A 15,117-nucleotide genomic window follows, 5' to 3' on the forward strand; every position below is an offset into this window, starting at 1 on the left:
TTCTGCCACTGGAAACAGTTTCTCCTTATTTACTCTATCAAAACTGTTCATGATTTTGAACACCTCTATCAAATCTCCCCTTAACCTTCTCTGTTCTAAGGAGAACAATCCCAGCTTCTCCAGTCTCTCACATAACTGAAGTCCCTCATCCCTGGTACCATTCTAGTAAATCTCCTCTGCACCCTCTCTATGGTCTTGACATCCTTCCTAAAGTGTGGTGCCCAGAATTGAACACAATACTCCAGCTGAGGCCTAACCAGTGTTTTATAAAGGTTTAGTATAACTTCCTTGTTTTTATACTCTATGCCTCTATTAATAAAGCTCAGGATCCCATTTCCTTTTTTAACAGCCTTCTCAACTTGTCCTGCCACCTTCAAAGATTTGTGTATGTGCACCCCCAGGTCTCTCTGTTCCTGCTAAAATTGTACCATTTAGTTTAGATTGCCTCCTTTCATTCTTCCTACCAAAATGCTTCACTGCACATTTCTCTGCTTTAAATTTAATCTGCCATGTGTCTGCCCATTTCACCAGTCTGTCTGTCCTCCTGAAGCCTGTTACTATCCTCCACATTGTTTATTACATTTCCAAGTTTTGTGTCATCTGTAAACTTTGAAATTATACCCTCTATACCCAAGTCCAGGTCATTAATATATATCAAAAAGAGCAGTGGTCCTAATACTGACCCCTGGGGAACACCACTGTATACTTCCCTCCAGTCTGAAAAACAACCGTTCACCACTACTCTCTGCTTCCTATCTCTTAGCCAATTTTGTATCCACGCTGCCACTGTCCCTTTAATCCCATGGGCTTTAATTTTGCTAACAAGTCTATTATGCGGTACTTTATCCTTTTGAAAGTCCATATACACAACATCAATCGCACTACCCTCATCAACCTTCTCCATTACATCATCAAAGAACTCAATCAATTTAGTGAAACACGATTTTCCTTTAACAAATCCATGCTGACTTTCATTTATTAGCCCATACTTTTCCAATTGCCAATTAATTTTATCCCGGATTATTGTCTCTAAAAGTTTCCCCACCACCGACATTAGTTTGACTGGCCTGCAATTGCTGGGTTTATCCGTCTCCCCTTTTTTGAACAGGGGTGTTACATTTGCAATCCTCCAGTCCTCCGGAACCGTCCCCATATCCAAGGAGGATTGGAAGATTGTGGCCAGAGCCTCCCTTACTACCCTCATTAATTTGGGATGCCTCCCATCGGGACCTGGTTATTTTTCTTCTTTGAGTACTGCCAATCTTTTAAGTACCTACTTGTCATCTATTTTCATCCTATGAGTATTGCCCCTACCTCCTCCTTTACTGCTACAATGGCAGCATCCTCTGCTCTATGAAGACCAATGTGAAGTATTCATTTAGTACCTCAGCCACACCCTCTGCCTCCACAAGATCTCTTTTTTTATCCCTAATTGGTCCCATCCTTTCACTACCCTTTTACTTTTTATATGTTAATAAAAGACTTTTGGATTCCCTTTTACGTTAGCCGCTAATCTATTCCCATACTCTCTCTTTGCCCCTCTTATTCCCGTTTTTAGATCTCCTCCATACTTTCTGTATTTAACCTGGTTCTCTACTGTATTATGAACCCTACATTCATCATGAGCCTCCTTTTTCTGTTTCATTTTAATCTCAATATCTTTAGTCATCCAGGGAGCTCTAGCTTTGGATGCCCTTCCTTTCCCCCTTGTAGGGATGTGTCTACTCTGTACCCAAACCAATTTCTACTTGAAGGCCTCCCGTTGTTCAATTACTGTTTTGCCGACCAATTTTTGATTCCAGTCCACCTGGAAAAGATCCCTTTTTAACTCACTGAAATTGGCCATGGGCTGGCATAATACAACCCCCATTTCTTCCAGTGCCCTCGGGTGAATACCATCAGGTCCTGCAGCCCAATCTGCTTTAAGACCTCTAATTCTAGTGAGGACTACTTATAAATCCAATGGGGGCTGTATTATGCAAAAACGTAAACCCCACCCCCAACCCGCCCACTTCTGGTTTTAACAGATGTGGGTCGGGGGGGGGGTCGGGCGACCAATCCACTCTCAGGAGGCGGGTTGGTCAGTCAAACTTTTTAAGGAGGCTGCAGGCCTCCATTTTAATAGTTTTTTTTATTTTTTAACTCTTGGGAGCCGGGATTCCTGGACCTTCTGCTTCACGCCAAGTAAGAGGAGGCAAGAAGGCCCGAAGCAGCAGGTAAGTTCCTTTACTGCACTACTTGTGGGTCAGGAGGTTTCTTCCAGGCCCAACGAGCTTACCTGCAGCGTGCAATCGGCCCGCCCCCCCACTCCCATGTGCGACCCCTCCCCCCATGTCCAACCCCTCCCCCCCAAGTCCGACCACCCCCCACGATCTCCCACCCCCCCCCCATGACCAACGATCCCCCACGACCTCCAACAATCACCCATGACCTCCGACACCCCGACAAGATCCGACCCACCACAGCTGAGCCAATGATGACCGACCATCCCCCACGATGACCAACCCCCACTCACCCCGATGACTGACCCATGACCAAACCCCACCCCCGATCTAAGACTTACCTGCTGGCATCCGCACCCTAGCTGCTCTCCCATCTGACTGACAGCCAGCCTGCCAATCTGGCTGACTGTCCAGCAGGAACACTTCTGAAAAAAACTGAAAGACGTCCTTACATCAAAATCGTAAGGATGCCCAGGAAATCCACACTTCCGGGTTTCCTGTCCAGAAATCCCGTACCCCCCCGTCCCCCCACCCCAGCTCTCTTCCCAGCTTCCCATTAAAATTTACCCCAAAGTGTTCAGGAAAAATAGGGAAGGAAAAAATTGAGAGGGATGGCAGCATTAAGGAGAATATTGCAGTGAGAGATTATTGGAGAGAGAGGATGTCCTGGAGGGGTCAAGGACAGAATCTATTTGGTTAGAGTTAAGAAACAATAGAGGTGCCATTAAACTACTGGGTGTATTCTATAGGGAACCAACTGGTGAGAAGGATATAGAGGAGCAAATTTGCAGGGAAATTACAGAGAGTAGTGATAACGGGGGACTTCAACTACCCTAATATAGACTGGGATAGTAATAGTGTAAAGGGCAAAGAGGGGGAGGAATTTTTGAAGTGTGTTCAGGAGAACTTCCTTGATCAGTATGTTTCTGGCCCAATGAGGAAGGAGGCATTGCTGGATCTGGTTCTGGGGAATGAGGTGGGTCAAGTGGAGCAAGTGTCAGTGGGGGAACATTTAGGGAACAGTGATCATAGTATCATAAGGTTTAGAATAGTTACAGAAAAGCAGCAATCTAAAGTAAAAATACATAATTAGAGGGGGACCAATTTCAGTGGGTTGAGAATAGATCTGGCCCGGGTAAATTATAATCAAAGATTGGCAGCCAAAACAGTTATTGAACAATGGGCGGCCTTTGAAGAGGAAATGGTTCAGGTACAGTCTGGGTACATTCCCACGAGGGGGAAAGGTAGGGCAACTAAAGCCAAAGCTCCCTGGAGGGCGAAAGAGATAGAGAGTAAGATGGAGCAGAAAAAGGGGGCGTATGATATATGTCAGGTTGATAACACAAGTGAGAACTAGACTGAATATAGAAAGTTCAGAGGGGAAGTGAAAAAGGAAATAAGAGGGGCAAAGAGAGAGTATGAGAATAGACTGGCGGTTAACATAAAAGGGAATCCAAAAGTCCTCTATAGCCAAATAAATAGTAAACGGGTAGTAAGAGGAGGGGTGGGGCTGATTAGGGACCAAAAAGGAGATCTACTCATGGAGGCAGAGGGCATGGCTGAGGTACTAAATGAGTACTTTGCATCTGTCTTTACCAAGGAAGATGATGCTGCCAAAGTCAAAGCAAAAGAGGAGGTAGTTGAGATACTGGATGGGCTAAAAATTGATAAAGAGGAGGTACTAGAAAGGCTAGCTGTACTTAAAGTAGATAAGTCACCCGGTCTGGATGGGATGCACCCTAGGTTGCTGAAGGAAGTAAGGGTGGAAATTTCAGAGGTACTGGCCATAATCTTCCAAACATCCATAGATACGAGGGTGGTGCCAGAGGACTGGAGAATTGCAAATGTTACACCCTTGTTCAACAAAGGATGTAAGAATAAACCCAGCAACTACAGGCCAGTCAGTTTAACCTTGGTGGTGAGGAAGCTTTTGGAAACAATGATCCAGGACAAAATTAATAGGCACTTGGACAAGTGTGGATTAATAAAGGAAAGCCAGCATGGATTTGTTAAAGGCAAATCGTTTTTAACTAACTTGATTGAGTTTTTTTGATGAGGTAACAGTGAAGTTTGATGAGGGCAATGCAGTTGATGTGTATATGGACTTTCAAAAGTCATTTGATAAAATGCCACATAATAGGCTTGTCAGCATAATAGGCTTGTCAGCATAATAGGCTTGTCAGGCAAACATTTGCCTGAGGAAGGAGGAAATCTCCGAAAGCTTGTGAATTTAAAATAAAATTGCTGGACTATAACTTGGTGTTGTAAAATTGTTTACAATTAGCAAAATTGAAGCCCATGGAATAAAAGGGGCAGTGGCAGCATGGATATAAAATTGGCTAAGAGACAGGAAACAGAGAGTAGTGGTGAACGGTTGTTTTTCAGACTGGAGGGAGGTGTACAGTGGTGTTCCCCAGGGGTCGGTACTAGCACTACTGCTTTTCTTGATTTGTATTAATGACTTGGACTTGGGTGTACAGGGCACAATTTCAAAATTTGCAGATGACACAAAACTTGGAAGGGTAGTGAACAATGAGGAGGAGAGTGATAGACTTCAAGAGGACATAGACAGGCTGGTGGAATGGGCAGATGAAATTTAACACAGAGAAGTGCGAAGTGATACATTTTGGTAGGAAGGCTGAGGAGAGGCAATGTAAACTAAATGGTACAATTTTAAAGGGGGTGCAGGAACAGAGAGACCTGGGGGTATATGTGCACAAATCTTTGAAGGTGGCAGGGCAGGTTGAGAAATCAGTTAAAAAAAATATGGGATCCTGGGCTTTATAAATAGAGGCATAGAGTACAAAAGCAAGGAAGTTATGTTGAACCTTTATAAAACATTGGTTCGGCCACAGCTGGAATGTTGTGTCCAATTCTGGGCACTGCACTTTAGGAAGGATGTCAAGGCCTTAGAGAGGGTGCAGAAATGATTTACTAGAATGGTTCCAGGGATGAGGGACTTCAGTTTCATGTATAGACTGGAGAAGCTGGGATTGTTCTCCTTAGATCAGAGAAGGTTAAGAGGAGATTTGATAGTGGTGATCAAAATCATGAAGGGTTTAGATACAGTAAATAAAGAGAAACTGTTCCCATTGGCGGAAGGGTCGAGAACCAGAGGACACAGATTTAAGATGATTGGCAAAAGAACCAAAGGCGACATGAGGAAAAACCTTTTTTACGCTGTGAATTGTTACGATCTGGAATGTGCTGTCTGAAAGGGTGGTGGGAGCAGAGTCAATCATGGCTTTCAAAAAGGAATTAGATAAATACTTGAAGGGAAAAAATTTGCAGGGCTACGGGGAAAGAACAGGGAAATGGGACTAACCGGATTGCTCTTACAAAGAGTCAACACGGCTTGATGGGCCGAATGGCCTCCTTCTGTGCTGTAACAATTCTATGATTCTACATTCAATTTTAGAGTTAGCTCTGTTTAACAGCACTGGTAGCTTCACATCATGAATAACCATTTCAAATTATAGCTATATCTTGGGAGTCTGCCCTGCAGAATCCCTCAATGGTCCTATACAATATTTAATGGATATCTTACCTCTAACATAGTTAAAATAGTAAACTTTTTTTTAAACAACCATTCTTAAAATGTAGCATATGCCAAAGATTCAGGAAATACCCAGAATTATTTTATTTAGCTCTTTCTAAAAGTGACACTGAGAAACTATTCTCAAATGATACCAGTATCATACTTGTATCTGTGATACGAGTCAGTGTCTTTAGAACAGGGTGGTGGTGGGGAAAGAAAGAGGAAGACCACAGGGGAGGGGGGAGAACAAATTATGGAGCTTCTAAAAAAAAAGCTGAAAGCACAATCAATCAAGTGATTTAGACAGAAAATGTTAGCCTACATCACAGACACAGTGAAACCCTTTAACAGTTAAATCTTTTTTTGTAACACTATATCAGAAATCAGCTCATAGCATGTTACCAGTGGACACCAAACAAAGGTGAAAATCCTTGTGTGTGTGCCAAAAGTTTACTATACTTTTAAATAGCCCATAGTCAGCCGTGGAGCTTGAAATGAACCACTGAAGTTCAGCAGCTAAACCTAGGAAATACACAAACAAGAGAGTATCCAAACCAATTATAATTTTACATCCACACACCAAACATGACCATGGTTTTGCACAAGCTCTCTGGATGCAAGAAAATGCATTAAAATGTGCAAGCAATCTCTTAAGTATGATAATAAAAAGGTTATAAACAGAATGACTATGTAATAACGTCAAATGTGTGACAAAGCATCAAACAGATGTCTTCAGCTTTAAATCTTAGCGATTTCCCCAGTTTTAGAGCTGGATTTTCACATTTGCATTCTGTTGCTTTACCTTCCATTTTGGAGCCCTGTCTGACTCACCCTTTCTCTTTGCCCTATGAAATGTCTGAAGAGGATTACTTTGGTATAGTACACAAGGCTTTACACCTCTTCAGCATTTAAAATCTATATTTAACGGCTGTTAATCCCATTAGCTGCTTTTTGATGAAAGCAGTCTGGATATGTGAACATTTGACTGTTCCCCTCCCGCCTTCCTTTCTTGTAAAGGAGCTTCTCCAACCTGAATTTACTTCTGACAAAGGGGTCCCACCCAAAAACATCAGCCCATCTTCCACTTTCAGGTGTTGACTTACCTGTGTGGATTTCATTTTTCTCTAACAGGATAGATCAGTCATTCATTAATCAGTATGAGCCTTCTCAGCTTTCTTTGACATTTTTGGGGAAAAAACTAAATCCAAGAAGTTGTTTCACTATCAATGAGTTTTTATTTAGAAAAAAAGTCCAGAGTGAAAGTATTAGTTATGTTATGTAATACTTTAAACAATCTTCCATCTTCCACTGCACCCCTACCATGTCCCAGTCCCAAATCTCACTACCAGGGTCATTAACATATTAAGGGCAGGCACCCAAACCAGTACCAGTGCTACAGGGGTGCCCGCCCAGTGGAAGGACATAAGCATGGTGGGGCACCTTGCCGTCTGTGGGCGGAGGCACAGGTTGGGTTGGCCAATGGTGGCAGGAATTTCCCTGGCAGGGGAATGCTACTCCCTTACTGGGAGGCCCATGTAGTAATGTCAATCCCTCTGGGATCAGTTGCCATTTGATTTCTTCTTGGTGTGACCCCCCCATATAGCCCAGTATGGTACATATGTCTGCTTCCTGCACTGGCTTACATACCCAAGGTAATTTCCAGGTAGGGGCCCCAGTAAATTTCATCCCTTCCCCCCCACTCCCCCTTACAGGCAAGCCCCCAAATTGACATGGAGACGGAGGGTGGCAGGATGAAGGTGCACCCACCGTTGAAATTTAAAGTGCTGCTATCAAGAGGCAGAAGCCCGGCAGGGGCAGGTTCCACCCCAATTTCCAGCCCCTCCGGTGCTACAGCTCCCCAATTCCGTCCCATGAAAAGGGGGAGTTTTCTGGGCTTATTTCTTCAGCAGCCTTCAAGAAACTTACTTTCAACAGAACGTACAAAAAGTCCAGACATTTCCACTGCCGTCGAACACTATGTCAAGCAACTCCAGAGAAATAAACAGAATTCTACAATGTTTCATGATTACCAGTCCTCCTAGAATAGACTAAATATCCCAATCATATTATTATGTTAAGTATTTTTCTTCCTATGTGTTAAGCCTTTAGCACATCAAATTCAATGACACTGCACAGATCATCTTCCTCAGGTGGCAAGTACAATCCGTGTAAATGTAGCTTTGTGTACAAAGCAAAGAGAAACAACTCCATTAAACAGTCGGCGTTGGAAATCTAGCAGATGAGCTGTGAAGTTATTAAAAATGTTTTCCAACCATTATTTAAATCCATTAACGCATCTAGTAAATTCCAATAATGCAGGTTTACCTTTTTAAGACGATAAAAGTCCAAAGAGCCCAAACAGAAAAAGCCATGAATCTTCAAGGACACAGGCTAAAGATGAACGATATCCGTCAGGACACAGCTCTGTTACTCACAGCAAGGGGATTTTTTTTATTCAACAACAGCTGCACTTACACCCAACACGATCTTACAAATAGAACATGACTAATGTAAATGCATTTTTATTTTCTTACCATCAGCGTTTCCAAAATGTCTTACTAATTGAAGTCCCTGGCTCCGGGTTGTTTATTCCTCCGTGCCTCCAAAACAGTTATCGTACCCGTACCTCCTGCACAAATGTGGGGTTTTTTTATAAAATGTCATCTACATATTGGAATTCACAGCACTGTGAAAGTTCTTCAGCAGAACCTTCAGGCAGCTGGAGTGATAACGGCCACGTAGACTGACACTCTATTTTTACATTTACCAAAGCTACAAATAGAAAGATGGAGACAGCATGCAGCAACCAACCGATAACAATGACCATTGTTTTGATTTTTAAACTTTCCAGGTCAGCAACAGAGATGGGGCCAATCTTACATTTTGATTACATTTTTTTCTCCCCTCCTCTGCCGAGGATGGTGATTCACACTGGGATAATTGTCCAGCACCTCATCGCCGTGACCAGTGTCCTAACTCGCACCAAGTCCCATTCACCCATCACCCCTGTGCTCGTGGACCTACATTGGATTCCGGTCCAGCAATGCCGTGATTTTAAAATTATTGTCCTTGTTTTCAATATCCCTCCATGGCCTCGCCCCTCCCTATCTCTGTAACCTCCTCCAGCCCTACAACCCTCCGAGATCTCTGCGCTCCTCCAATTCTGGCCTCTTGCGTATCCCCGATTTTAATCGCTCCACCATTGGTGGCCGTGCCTTCAGCTGCCGGGGCCCTAAGCTCTGGAATTCCCTCTCTAAACCTCTCCTGGAATACTGCATACAGCTTTGATGTCCATACTTAAGAAAAGACATACTTGCTCTCGAGGCAGTACAAAGAAGGTTCACTCGGTTAATCCCGGGGATGAGGGGGCGGACATATGAGGAGAGGTTGAGTAGATTGGGACTCTACTCATTGGAGTTCAGAAGAATGAGAGGCGATCTTATTGAAATATATAAGATTGTGAAGGGGCTTGATCGGGTGGATGCGGTAAGGATGTTCCCAAGGATGGGTGAAACTAGAACTAGGGGGCATAATCTTAGAATAAGGGGCTGCTCTTTCAAAACTGAGATGAGGAGAACCTTCTTCACTCAGAGGGTAGTAGGTCTGTGGAATTTGCTGCCCCAGGAAGCTGTGGAAGCTACATCATTAAATAAATTTAAAACAGAAACAGACAGTTTCCTAGAAGTAAAGGGAATTAGGGGTTACGGGGAGCGGGCAGGAAATTGGACATGAATTTAGATTTGAGGTTAGGATCAGATCAGCCATGATCTTATTGAATGGCGGAGCAGGCTCGAGGGGCCGATTGGCCTACTCCTGCTCCTATTTCTTATGTTCTTATGTTCCATCTCTCTACCTCTTTCTCTTCCTTCAAGACGCTTCTTAAAACTTACCTCTGTGACCAAGCACTTGTCTTAATATCTTCTTATGTGGCTCGGTGTCAAATTTTGTTTGATAATCGCTCCTGTGAAGCGCCTTGGGACATTTTACTATGTTAAAGGCGCTATATAAATGCAAGTTGTTATTGTTGGCCTTCACGTATTAGCCTGATAGTTACTATCAGCAGGGTAACTGACTCTGGGTGAAAAGGGGAAAAATCACAACCAAGCCCAATCTTGTTTTCACCCAACAGGGGTCACTGAATAGTAATCAATACCAGGAACCATGGGTGCTAAGGACAACTGTCGCAGCCCAACTGCAGGCCTCACTGGGAAAGTTTCCTCTGCACTGACTGGGAATCCAACCTGGGATCTTTCGGTCCACACAGCTTGATAGTGCACCCACTAGGCCATTGGGGACGCTGAAACCTTTATTTTAATTAAAACATATCAAAGAAAAAAAACAGAACATTTTCCTCAATAAAGAAAAGCAACAGATGTAAGAGGAATTGCATCTTGTTAACTGAAGGTCCCAATCCTATAAGCATCGGACATCTGCAGGGTTGGAAAGAGTAAAAAAGATAATGAAACAAATCAGGAAGTAATGATAAGTGATAACAAGTTTGTCGTTTTGTTATGGTTATTGTAGCACTGTACTGGGAATATAACATACGGTGACAAAATTAAACATTTCAGGATATGATGGATATCCTTGGATTTTGTTTTGCCAATCACGGCACACAGATGGGGTTAAAATTGGTTACTGCTAGTTGTTGCTGCAAGCTGCAAAAAATATACATTTCACTCTGATATGCTGGAAGCCTTGATATGCTGGGAATGATTGCTCCCACTGTCCTTGGGTGGGGAGCCATATCATTATTAATAGGTCAAGCGATTACAGTTCATGTTTGTTTGACATTTATATTTGCGTGGCCAAACGCTGTTTGGAATCCTGTGAATGTCTATCTAAAGGTAGTTAGAACCATAGAATCTTACAGTACAGGAGGAGGCCACTCGGCCCATCGTGCCTGTGCCGGCTCTTTGAAAGAGCTGTCCTATTTAGTCCCATACCCCAGCTTTTTCCCATAACCCTGCAGATTAGTCCTCTTCAAGTACGTGTCCAATTACTTTTTGAAAGTTCCTATGGAATCTAATTCCACCGCCCTTTCAGGCAGTGTGTTCCAGATCTTCACAACCCTCTGTGTGAAAACATTTCTCCTCATTTCCCCTCTAATTCTTTTGCCAATTATTTTAAATCTGGTTACCCACCCACTCGTCAGAGAAAACAGTTTCTCCCTACTTGCTCTATCAAATCCCTCATTATTTCAAATACATCTATTAGGTCTCCCCTTAACCTTCTCTGCTCTAAGGAGAACAATCCCAACTCCTCCAAACTCTCCATATAACTGAAGCCTCTCATCTCTGGTATCATCCTGGTAAACCTCCTCTGTACCCTTTCCAAGGCCTTGACATCCTTCCTAAAATGTGGTGCCCAAAATTATACACAATACTCCAGCTGAGGCCTAACCAGTGATTTGTAAAGGTTTAGCATGACTTTGTAACCGGGTACGGTACCCAGTCCAGTAACCTTGTACCCTTTTAACAATGTGATAATTGTTAATTACTGCCAGTCAACCTCTCTGGCACTGAAAATTAACTATTACAAATGTGGAGTCTCATTCCTTCAGGTTTTAATTGTTGCTGGAGATTTTTTGAAAAGAATTAAAATATTTTTTTTTACTTTTTCTATCCTCTTTTTTTCTCTCTTTTAATCCGATCTTTCTTTCCCTCTCTTTATTTCTCTTTCTGTACCTGATTTGACAGTGAATTCACCACTCTAACTTACACTTCCTTCTCAGTCCTTGCACTGTTAATTTCACAATCCTTCAATCTGATTGGTAAAGGAAGTATACAGTTGCTGGCCCTGTTCTCCCAGATCCCGCACGGAAAATCTAACTAATAGCAGGCGCCCTTCGTTGCCCTGCTACAGCAAATTCTGGGCCATTATGTTCAGGGTTAGCACAGGGAAAGCGTCTTTGTTGTTTTCAAAGTTTTAAAATATATTATTCGCACACTCTGGGTCATAGGGGGACCCACTTACTGAGGCGACCAGTGACATAAACTCAAGGAAATATCGAATGTAAAAATCCAAAAACTTAATGGAAATATAACATATAAACACCCCTAAACCTTTTGGTTAAGATAGCTTTGCTCTTTAAGACATAAATAAAACATAAATCAGCCATAAATAAAATACAAGTTGCTCTTTTCTCGCCAATTTTTCCCTTCCTCCCTTGAAGGCAGTGACTCCTTGCTGAGATACTGTCAACTGTCATATCTGGTACCATCAGCCACATGGTCAGTATTCAGGTATGAGCCTTCTCAGTGTATATTGACAAATTATTCAATTGTAGGAGGCATCACATCCAGACCTGATCAAGTCCTTACCTGACATCTAGAGAAGTGCAATTCCAACAGGAGTTTCTGGATAGCTATCAGGAGCCAAATCTTTGGCCAGTTTTATCCCCCACCCTAACCCAGGCCGATTGTAGCATCACTATCACTGCCCAGCTGAGATTAACTAACTCAGTATAGACTCGGATCAATCCTCTGTTTCTTTCTCCGCAGTTGCTGCCTGACTTGCTGAGTATTTCCCGCGTTTTCAGTTTTTATACCTGGGCTCTTATCTTATTTTCAATTAACAAAAATCACACCTTCATCCATGCCTGAGTATTCTTTTATTATTTTTATGGCACAAAACCTTACTAAAATATCTACTCAAAATTGTAGACATTTTTTGAATACCTGATAACTGGTTCTGATATTTGCTGAACTATATGTTGTGCATAAATGTAGCGTGTACGTCATGAGAGTCACAACATAGTCTGCTGTTGTAAGTCAAAGAGTGTCTTTATAGTCACAATGATTACCAAACTATGAGTTTTTTCTGGCAATGAGGTTATAAAATAAGGATTGATAGTTCCTGCATAGTATTGAACAAGTCATTGTGCAGTAGATAAGGAAATAAATGCTGTGATTTATTGGTCCTTATTTGCATCAACCAAATATCTTTGACAAAAATATGCTTAGTGACATGATAAGAACATAAGAAATAGGAGCAGGAGTAGGCCATCCGGCCCCTCCAGCCTGCTCCGTCAATCAACAAGATCATGGCTGATATTCTACCACAACTCCACTTTCCCGCCCTATCCCCATATCCCTTGATTCCCTTAGTGTCCAAAAAATCCATCGATCTCAGTCTCTGAATATACTCAACGACTGAGCATCCACAGCCCTCTGGGGGTAAAGAAGTCCAAAGATTCACAACACCTTGAGTGAAGAAATTCCTCCTCATCTCAGTCCTAAATGGCTGACCCCTTATCCTGAGACTATGCCCCCTAGTTCTAGATTCTCCTCATAGGACAACTCCCTCATCCCAGGAATCAATCTAGTGAACCGTTGTTGCACCGCCTCTAAGGCAAGTAAATCTTTGCTTAGGTAAGATCAAAACTGTACACAGTACTCCAGGTGAGGTCTCAGCAAAGTCCTGTACAATTGCAGCAAGACTTCCTTACTGTTGTACTCCAACCTCCTTACAGTAAAGGCCAACATACTATTTGCCTTCCTAATTGCTTGCTGTACCTGCATGTTAACTTTCTGTGTTTCATGTACGAGGACACCCAAATCTCTCTGAACACCAACATTTAATAGTTTCTCACCATTTAAAAAATATTCTGTTTTTCTATTCTTCCTACCAAAGTGAATAACCTCACAGTTCCCCACATTATACTCCATCTGCCACCCACTCACTTCATGGGATGTGGGCGTCGCTGGCAAGGCTGGCATTTATTGCCCATCCCTAATTGCCCTTGAGAAGGTGGTGGTACATAGGAACAGGAGTAGGCCATTCGGCCCCTCGTGCCTGCTCCGCCATTTGATAAGATCATGGCTGATCTATGATCTAGCTCCATATACCTGCCTTCTTGAACCGCTGCAGTCCGTGCGGTGAGGGTTCTCCCACAGTGCTGTTAGGAAGGGAGTTCCAGGATTTTGACCCAGCGACGATGAAGGAACGGCGATATATTTCCAAGTCGGGATGGTGTGTGACTTGGAGGGGAACGTGCAGGTCGTGTTGTTCCCATGTGCCTGCTGCCCTTGTCCTTCTAGGTGGTAGAGGTCGCGGGTTTGGGAGGTGCTGTCGAAGAAACTGACCAAATCTAAACTACTACCTCACAAAGTGTCCAGGTAACTCTCCCCCTCCCTGATGCATCGCAATATCTGCAGCTCGAACTCCAGCTCAACAATTCTGAACCGAAGTTCCTCGAGTTGCAGACACGGACTGCAGATGCGGATGCTCAGGTTCGCGCTGCTCTCCACCAACTCCCACATGCTGCAGTTACGACACACCATCCCTATCTAACCTTGTTCCAGTTTTTATTTATTGATTATTTAGTATTAATTGAGTTCTACACATAATACAATTACTTGAGATCTATATTGTATTTAGTAGATGGATTTAGCTTGATTTTAGATTAATTTGTAGCTAATTAGTCTTGTTTTTTGTTTGTTAACTTCTTTATTTTATTATTTCCTTAACTCCTATTTATTATTTATATATATTAGATTTTAATTCAATGAAATTCAGAATACTTCAATGTTAGTATCCTCTATTTAGTTAATTTTAATTTTATCCCCTTAGATGTGATTAATTAAACACTTAGTTTAATGATATAATTAATTAAACGCTTATCTGTAATTCCAAGGGCTTCACCGCTGCTCCCACTGCTCTGACGTCACTTTTTCAGATTCAGGATTTTTTTTTCAGATTTTTCTCTATATTTGTTTTCTGGTGCTCCTCCCAGCAGCTTCTCCCGCACATTACAGTGCTCCTCCCAGCAGCTTCTCCCGCACATTACAGTGCTCCTCCCAGCAGCTTCTCCCGCACATTACAGTGCTCCTCCCAGCAGCTTCTCCCGCACATTACAGTGCTCCTCCCAGCAGCTTCTCCCGCACATTACAGTGCTCCTCCCAGCAGCTTCTCCCGCACATTACAGTGCTCCTCCCAGCAGCTTCTCCCGCACATTACAGTGCTCCTCCCAGCAGCTTCTCCCGCACATTACAGTGCTCCTCCCAGCAGCTTCTCCCGCACATTACAGTGCTCCTCCCAGCAGCTTCTCCCGCACATCATAGGGCTCCTCTCAGCTGCTTTTTTATATGTTTCAATGCGATCACCTCTCATTCTTCTAAACTCCAGAGTGTGTCGGCCCATTCTACTCAATCTCTCCTCAAAGGACAACCCTCTCATCCCAGGAATCAATCCAGTTTATTCCCACACTCTGTTTTCTGTCCATTAACCAATCCTCTATCCATACTAATTCCATGAGTCCTAATCTTGTGTAACAACTTTTTTATGTGGCACCTTATCGAATGCCTTTTGAAAATCCAAATATACTACATCCACTGGTTCCCCTTTATCTACCCT

The 15,117-nt window shown here is 42.9% G+C and overlaps 1 protein-coding gene across 12 annotated transcripts in view; it reads right to left on the bottom strand.

Moving 5' to 3' along the window:
- mlip (muscular LMNA-interacting protein) overlaps positions 1 to 15,117 on the bottom strand; it is a 228,939-nt gene that overhangs the window by 202,259 nt on the left and 11,563 nt on the right. For 2 of the 12 annotated variants that reach the window (XM_067983966.1, XM_067983964.1), the window contains exon 1: positions 8,295 to 8,482. The exons of 6 other annotated variants lie outside the window; for them this stretch is intronic. In XM_067983966.1, coding sequence (XP_067840067.1) covers positions 8,295 to 8,297 — 3 coding nt within the window. In that variant the 5' untranslated portion in view covers positions 8,298 to 8,482. Of the gene's footprint in view, positions 1 to 8,085; positions 8,189 to 8,294; positions 8,483 to 15,117 lie in introns of those variants that run through there. 4 more of the 12 variants (XM_067983972.1, XM_067983965.1, XM_067983970.1 and 1 more) reach the window with 3 other exon arrangements.

The sequence above is a fragment of the Heptranchias perlo genome, chromosome 5 (genome assembly GCF_035084215.1).
Source record: "Heptranchias perlo isolate sHepPer1 chromosome 5, sHepPer1.hap1, whole genome shotgun sequence".
Lineage (NCBI taxonomy): Eukaryota > Metazoa > Chordata > Chondrichthyes > Hexanchiformes > Hexanchidae > Heptranchias > Heptranchias perlo.